Below are 9,092 nucleotides of genomic sequence, written 5' to 3' on the forward strand. Positions count from 1 at the left end.
TTTTTTAGACATAGAGTCAATGCCAACAATATGACTGATAGGTGGGAGAGAAACCTATTAATTTTCTTGAAAATGTATTGGCACAATGTACAGATACCGTTTGCAAAAGAGCACAAGTGATAGCGGGCATCACAAGTACACCTATACTATGAGCGTTGTGATGCTTTCCAACGTCTGCTAAGTCTGATAGTTGTATTTACCCAGTTGGACATTATGGGCACTGTAGTCACAAGAATTACTTTTCCTGATTGACCACTTAGTTTGGGGGACTTCACACGGCTGTTGTTTTGATGCCTCTGTACTGAAAGAGCTTATGACTAGAGAAGTGGGAAGCAGCTGATATTTGTCATAAAGGGCTTATTTGTTATTATAGACTTAATTATTATTAACAGATTGTTGATGCTGGCAAGTTCTTTCCTGAAACATAATGGCTTCCATTTGCATTTTTTACCAACACAAATTCGTATGATTTTAAGGGGGAAAAAAAATTATAATTATATTGGCATTCACTCATTAGCATTAGTTGTAATAGATTAAGAAGTGTTTTCTATAGACAAGAAAGCTGTAATCGGGTAAGGAGAGGTCTTCTTTTTCAAACCAAACTTAGCTAATAAAATTGAGGGCGCAAAAAACAAGCAGTAAAACATTCTATAAGTATATTAACTACCAAAAATATAAAATGCAATAAAAAAATTATTAAAATGTGTATACATAATGTCTGTGTATTGTAATGCAGGAACAATTGGGTTAAAAAAGAAATAGTGAATCTGGCAAACATATGGATTTGACACCACATACTGCATATATAAATGGTCAAAGCAAACCAAATGCAACCCAGTACAGAGGATTGCCAAATATTACAATGCAAATTAAATGTTACTTGGATAAAAGAAATAAAAAACGTCCGAGTATCAAAATGTTAGTGCATAAATGTCAAACTCATGCTAGTGATGGAACAACAGTAGGAATAACCCATGCTAGTGATGGAATAACGGTAGGTAAAATATTCTGTACAGTAAGCAAGTCTAATGTCTGAAAGTCCCATAAAGTTGGTGTAATGCCCAACAGTCAACAAAGGATGAAGATTCAAAGTCATCAGAGAGCCGGCCAGTTGCTCAACAGGTTGTAAACCGGAGCACCATGTTGGCTGTCACATGATCTTACAGTGATGGATAGACTGGGATGTATTGCAACAAGTCACATTCAATACAAGCTTACATGTTTCATCCAAACAATAGCAGTTAATCAAGACTGAAAATAAGATCCCCTGGCGGACACAGACATATATGTATATTTTATATATTAGTTTTATATTTTTGGTTATTAATTTAATCGATTTCCTGTTTGCTTTTTGTGGCCTCTAGTTTATTAGCTAATTTTGCTTAAGATTTTTTTTCACTCCGTTTATCAGGAATGGCTGCATATTTATTTGTAATGCTTTATTTATTTTTTTCATATTTGGGCTCTTTCTCTTATACATGTGTCTCCTTTTTCTAACTCTCGATAGCAGTCATCTGCTAAATTATTCAAACCATAAATAAAGAACAGTTAATTCTGTATTGTTGGCTGTTGTATTACAGGAAAAATCTCCCTCTTCTTCATTGTAGGCCTTACATTACACGAGGAATTGTACCACCGACAACACCATGCAGCACCGACGTGTGTGACAGTGACTATACAACAAGTAGATGGAAAGCAAATAAATACTACATGGATCTGAATTCGGATTCTGACCCGTATCCACCTCCTCCCACTCCTAGGAGTCAGTACATGTCAGCGGAGGAGAGCTGCCCCCCTTCTCCCACCACAGAAAGAAGTTACTTTCACCTTTACCCACCACCACCCTCCCCATGTACAGACTCTTCATGACCCCAACAGAAAGAAGCCAACACCTTTTATTGTAAATAGTTTTAAATATGAACAAAAGAACAAATATATATAAATATTAATAAATATATTTTATGATTTTAAAGATAAACCACATCTGTTTTTTTCTACAAAAAATAAAACAAAAGAAAATGGAGAAAAGTTTGGGGAAAAAAAATTAAATGTGAATACAAATGGGTTGGGGGGGATTGTGAAAATTGTACAGTTAAATATTTATAATTTGCTTTTAATTTGCTTTATTTTTAATTTAAATGCCACGTGCCATGTTTTTAATAGAAGCTACAAAACTTAAGTGTATTTTAGGCAGACTTGTGAAATCGGACCACGTGTTCTAATTGGTGCTAAGTCATGAGGTACAAACATTCTAAGAACCACGTGTCTTATATTTAAAGTGAACTATAGCTGATGTCTAATCATTTCTTATATTTTTGAATATTTTGTGGTCTTCCAAATTCATGCGGCATGTGTTCTGTCAAAGGTATTTGAAATATTCATTATTTTGTCTTGTGTTTTGTTTTTGTTTTTTTTGTAGCACGACAATTATATAAAATGGAGCAATCCCAACTCCATTGTTTAGAACTTTGCCCTAAAAAATATTCCCTAACATTAAAATTTCTTTATGGAAATTATGTCTTCTTACTACCAAAGCTGGATTTACGTGTCAGATGCCTATAGGTGTAAACTTTTTAGGTGTCTATACCTTCCTCAAATATTTCAGCTTTCATTCTGATGCTTGCTCTATGATTTAGAGGACACCCCAGATTATTGGGAAGTACATCTCTATGTACATCAAAATGTAATAGTGTATGTAAATATATCTCAAAATTTTACATTTGTACGAATGGCGGGAATGTTTTGTAGACTGGCGATGTTTGAAAGCTGCCTATTCTGCCTATTTGTAAAAACCAGTCCTGGTTAATTCAGCACAAACTTTTTAAGGAAGCTCCTCTAATAAACAATAAAACCACGTCTTCACAAAATATTTGACAATATGTTAAAATTAATAATATTGTGTGTGTGTTTATATTTATGTATGTACATATAGATATTTACAAAATGACCAGATTCACCTACATATAAGAGTCCATTGTACAGTATATAATAAGTTTTTTTTTTTTATTCGAGTTGCATTAACATAGTGGTACAGGGAGCCTTTCCAAAAGTCATGGCTTTATTTCCATTATCTGTACCAATGGTCTGTCTATTTAATGGATGTGTACATTACCTTAATACTTGGCACCAATTAGCAAGTAAAGCTCGTTACCTCTGTTTAGTTTGTTATTTTTACACAAGCCTTTAGAGTATATCATGCAGTGTAACTGTTTGCTGGTAAATATAAAAAAAAAAATAATAAATGTGCACTTGTTGCAATGCATGTGAATCATATTAACGATTTGGTAAATTAAGACTGCCTTTTTTTGTAAAAAAGAAAAAAAGTGAAGTAATTATGTTTCTGGAAAAAAGCACCATAAAGAGTTATTTTCCTGTAAAATGTATTTGTGTTTTTATTTTTAACATTAATGCCTACATAACCTCACAAGGTAGAGCAATGCTTACAGGTAGGTCATTAGAGCAATGGTGCTCAACTCTTCTTTTTTGACTATGGGATCCACACAGAAACTTCTTGAAAGGTGATGATTTCTTGTGATACTGTGTCAAAAGTACAACATTGCCTAATCTCCTGTTACTTCATGTTATTCCATGTTTGTATATATTACTTGCTCAGTTGACGACAATATGCCGTCGGTTTAATGCCATACTTACGAGCAACCACGATAATACTCTCAGCCAGTTAGGCAAAGTTAAAATGGCTCTAATTGCTACTGTACAGGTTGGAATCATAGCTTGTAGTATGAATGAAGCACCGTGAGCCACCTCAATAGACAGGCTATGCTAGCCAGCACACAGAATGTTTATAAACCTAAATGTGTTACTAGCCTGTGTTTTTATATCCTTAAAAAAAAAAAAAAGTTATGCCATGACTATGTATGCCAATGAAACGCCTGTAAACGCTGTTGTGGCGCTACAGGTATCTCTGTTGTAAAATCTAATGCACAAGAAAAATAAAGAATAAAAAAAAAAAAAGTACAAAGTAGAACAAATACCAAATATGTGAGGACTAAAAAAACATAGTGAGTTCATACACCATTGAAAAGTGGTAAAGAAAAAAAAAAAAAGACTGCTGGACGCATTTGCGTCAACACTAGAAATTCCAATTTTAATGAAGCAGCTTATTTCAAAACAAAACACGTACTTGACTACATTCTTCCTGTTACTGTCCACAAGATGTGTTCATGGTACACTTTGATGTGGCTTAAGGAACACTAGTTAAAAACCCATTGCTTTAGAGAATAATATAATTATTACATAGTGTATTACTGATTAGTATTTGGGCCTGTTTAACATGGGCCTGTTACTCGCAGTTTAGAAATAAAAATGATGTGGTGCCCACCTCAATATAACTCTTTAGTAGTAGAGTTACATGAAATAATTGCTTATCCTGTCCAAGGCTATAAGGTATAGGAAGGATAATTAAATCCCTTATAGAAATATACTGATAATTACATTTGGCATATTTCTGTTAATACTGTAGCTTTTTTCTTAGCTTCGCCAAGATTTTACTAAGTAACTTCATAGTTATATTGGTAAAGATGGGTTTTTATTTATTAATTCCCCAAATGTATCCCAAAGAAGAAGTGGGTTCTTGCTGACATTTTGTATGCTAAACAATTGTTCCATTTTGATCTGAAATCAAAGTTGGTTTTTACTTGTGACCAAGAAATATTTCTGTTTTTCCAGTTTTCGTGATATGACAATTTTAGTAGCTAAAAATAAGTGGGTTATGATTAGTTTGTTCACCAGGGAGGGCCAGGTTAGGCGGAGTAAAGCTACTTCTGGAGATAGCTTTAATTTGAAATCTAAATTAGTTAAAATAAACTTATATATTTCTTCCCATAGTTTATTTTTTATTTTTATACAGTTCCACCAAATATGAAGATTTATGCCAGTAGATAACCCACATCTCCAATATAGATAATCTTCTGTAAGGAACATCTTATGCATTCTCTGTGGAAGTAAATGCCATCTGTTAATTACCTTAAAATGAGACGTTATTAGAATTAAGGAATGAGCGATTTTAGAGACATTTGTCAGATAGGACCCCCAATCTTTTATTTCTATGTTGATGTTTAATTCTTTTTTTCCATATGTTTAAGGCTGTGGGTTTATTTTCCTTAACAAGGGACCTACTTAAAAATAAAGCTTTTGAAAACTTTTTTTATAAGGGATTTGAGTTAAATAGTGTTTTTATTCTATTCACCAATACCAAATCTGATTTTATTTAATGTGATATTAAAAAGCTTTTTAATCTTAAAAAGCTGAATAGTTCTTTTGATGGTAAATTGAATTCACTCATTAATTGGGAAAAATATTTAAGTTTTTAATAACTGAAAGATCCTATTAATTCCTAATTGTGTCCACTTATTTAGATTTAGATCACACACTTGTTTTTCGATAAATTTCTGATCGAGATGGATTGGAATTTTATTTTTGATCTTTTTCCCAATTCCGCAGCAAATGTGTTATAACTGTATTGAGATCTTTTTTACCCTATCGATGTTGTGTTCCAGACCAAACCTTGAAATTTTTTAACTTCCCCTGCTTAAGCTTCCATCATATACCATCCTTCATTGCTGTTATTAGTTAACTGCATTCTATAAACATGCAATATTATAGTTGCAATATACCGTATATACTCGATTATAAGCCGACCCGAATATAAGCTGAGGCCCCTAATTTTACCCCAAAAAACTGGGAAAACTTATTGACTCGAGTATAAGACTGGGGTGAGAAATGCAACCCACCAGGAAGACCCATCATTTCGGGCATAGGTTCAGTGTCAGCCCCCTTGTCGGAATATATCGACCTATTCTTGCAGCCTATAGTTAAAGAGACCAAGGCTTATTTGAGGGACACCGGTCAGATCCTCCGACTGTTGGAGGAGGTAGAGTGGAGGGATGGGGATATTCTGGTTACAGCGGATGTCTCATCCCTCTACTCGATCATTCCACATCAGAAAGGCATTGAGGCCGTTAAACATTTTCTGTCCACCTCCAATTTATCCTCTAACCATCAAGCCTTCATTTTAGAGGGCATCCATCTTATATTGACCAACAACTATTTTCATCATATAGATTCGTTTTATTTGCAGATCCTCGGGACGGCGATGGGGACCAGATTCGCACCCAGCTATGCAAATTTATTCATGTCCCATTGGGAGGAGTCCTTCATTTATGCGGTACATAGCTGGGTGCAGAATCTGGTCACCTATCGCCGTTACATCGACGATCTGTTTTGGATTTGGAGAGGCTCTAGGGAGGAACTTACTGCATTTTTTTCATATTTAAATTCAAACTCTTGGGGTGTTAGACTGACCATGGACCATAGTGACAGCCAGGTCAATTTTTTGGACCTGCGAATTTTTATTTCTAATACCAAGATCTGCACTGAAACCTTCTTCAAGAAGGTAGATGTAAATAGTTTTATTTTTTACGACAGCTGCCACTATGGTCCCTGGTTGGATAACATTCCCAAAGGACAAATGATGAGGATTAAGAGAAACTGCACCAATACAGACTCTTATGAATCCCAGGTGCACAAGCTAATGAATGACTTTACAGTCAAGAACTATCCAAATATTGGACAAGGCATATAAGGAAACAAGCATTGTAAGTAGGGATGATCTTTTAAAGAATGATAAAAAAGCAAACCAAAGGGGGAGAGAATAAGATTAATGAGGTCCCACTTATTTTCGATTATTCAGGGAAAAATAAAGAATTGAAGAGAATTGTAAATAAGTATTGGTTTATTTTACAGGAGGACCCTCTTCTGGATCAAATAGTCCCCAAAAAGCCTAGGATCATTTATAGAGGGACACCCAGTATTAAAAATCATCTCGTGAGAAGTAGCTTTAAACAGGGTAATCGTACTAAAACCTTTTTGGATCAAGGCGTGGGTTTTTTTTCAATGCGGATACTGTCTAGCCTGCAGGACCACAGGAGCGCCGAAAGGTGTGAGAAAAGAATTAAGAGGGGGAAACACAAAACAGATATATCAAATCAAACAGTTAATAACGTGTCATACCACTTATTGTGTCTATGTCCTCACATGTCCATGCAACATGCACTATGTGGGGAAAACTACTAGACAGATACATATCCGCATTGAGGAACATCTACGTAACATTAAAAGGGGCTTCAAGGAGCACCCTTTGTCTTCGCACTTCATACACAAGCATCAAGGAGACGCGACCAAACTCCAGTTTATTGGAATTGAAAGGGTTAATAGAAATTGGAGGGGGGAGAATTTGGATAACAAACTAGCAAAACAAGAGATGAGGTGGGTGTTTAAGTTGAAGTCGTTATTCCCTAGAGGTTTAAATGGGGATTTTGAGGTCTGCCATTTCCTCTAATGGATAATTAAATCGCAAAGCCTGTTATGTACTTTTGTTATGATGTTTAACATTTTTTTTTTTCTCTAGAGGAGAAGCTGTCAATACTTGCATGTTAGTTAGATGTGTGCATAATATATACCTGTTGAGAATAGAGTTTGAAATTGGATGAATTCCTTTTAAGTGTACACATTTTTGCCATATCTATAGCACTCCTCTAGTATAAATATTATTTGAAAAGATATAATATAGTGTAACTGCATTTATGCAGAAAACTTTTTCTCCAAGACAGCAGAACTTCTCCTATAGATCTAAAGTGACCAGAGTTGGTATCCATTACTCTCTTGGGATGGATAATCACAGATCCTTATATTGCATTGAGTCATGTATCGGTATGTAATAATAATGCGTGATAATTTGAACTGAATATCCCTTTAAATTATGTAATATAGTAATTTTGATTTTTTCACTATTCAAATATTTCTTACAATTATTATCCAGCTTCCTACACTTGGATCTCTAGGTGAGGTTTCTGCCCACATAAGCTGTATATTATACTGTATTGATCCTGTATCTTATGACATAAGTTTTTTTTATTACATATTTTTTGTATCAATGTAGTCTTAACATGATGACAGATTTATATATGACATTCTGTATGAGTAGTTATGTGCAATAATAGGTTGGACACTAGCCCTTTAACGTTGGTTACCTGATTGAAAATTACACACGTATGAGTAAGCTGGACTAGAGATTTAAAATCCATCGGATGTATAATACCAGCCTTTCTGAGGAAACCACGCCCCCGGACCAATGAAATAACAGAAGGGGAGGAGTGAGACACTTAAAAGACAGGGCTGGACACCAATGACGTTGTCAGAGGAAGCCTGTGGAGGCGGGCGAAACGCGTCACACACGTCACGAGAGAGGCGGACCCGGAAGTGATCACGTGATCGGGACGGACGAAACCAGGAAGTGATTTTATACTTGCTGTTTACATGCTTTTATGTGGGTAGCTATGTTGGCATAACCCACCACTCGCAAAGTAAGAGTTTTTAACCATTTACTTTTAATAAATTGTCTTTGATACTATTCAATTGGAGGTCCTGCCTCTCTCTGTCCTATATTGCACAGCTTTATCGGTTTCCAGTGAGCTTGGAGCCTAACCAGTGTGGGAGTCTTCCCTCTTAAGTGGAGCATTGCAAACCCAGAGCCTGGGGTGATAGGGCTCTGGTAAATGTGAGGTTTTTTTCCCCACATCCCCCATTTTCACATATTTTGGACCTTGTCCAGATAGTCTGCACTATATGTTGTTATTCTCTTTTTACAGATCAGTTTAGCGCGCTTTCTTTGGTAAATATCTGAGAAATGCAGCAGCTACTGGTAAATTTCTAAATAAAATTAAATCCTAAAAAAAATATATTAATTGAATATTTCTTTACAGTGTGTGTATATAATGAATGCAGTGTGTGTGATGCAGAGCCTTGGTGGGGGGTGGGCATTTTTATTATTATTTTTTAAATTATTATTTTAATATTTTTTGTTTTATTAGTAATTTTTTTATTATTAATATTTTATTACATTTTTATTTATTTCTTCATCCCCCCTTCCTGCTTGATACATGGCCAGGGAGGGGGGCTCTCATTCCCTGGTGGTCCAGTGGCATTGGCTGTGTAGGAGGGGTCTGGCAGCGAGCGTTTACTTACCTTTCCTGCAGCTCCTGTCAGCTCCCTCCTCCTCCGCGCCAGTGTAAGCC

At 35.4% G+C, this 9,092-nt stretch overlaps 1 protein-coding gene across 1 annotated transcript in view; it reads left to right on the forward strand.

Moving 5' to 3' along the window:
• LRP5 (LDL receptor related protein 5) overlaps positions 1–3,496 on the forward strand; it is a 206,645-nt gene extending 203,149 nt beyond the window's left edge. The window contains exon 23 of the mRNA XM_063438121.1: positions 1,608–3,496. Within this exon, the coding sequence (XP_063294191.1) occupies positions 1,608–1,869 (262 nt within the window). The 3' untranslated portion in view covers positions 1,870–3,496. The remainder of the gene's footprint in view (positions 1–1,607) is intronic.
• Positions 3,497–9,092: the final 5,596 nt, after the last annotated feature.

This window comes from Pelobates fuscus, chromosome 12, assembly GCF_036172605.1.
Source record: "Pelobates fuscus isolate aPelFus1 chromosome 12, aPelFus1.pri, whole genome shotgun sequence".
Taxonomy (NCBI): domain Eukaryota; kingdom Metazoa; phylum Chordata; class Amphibia; order Anura; family Pelobatidae; genus Pelobates; species Pelobates fuscus.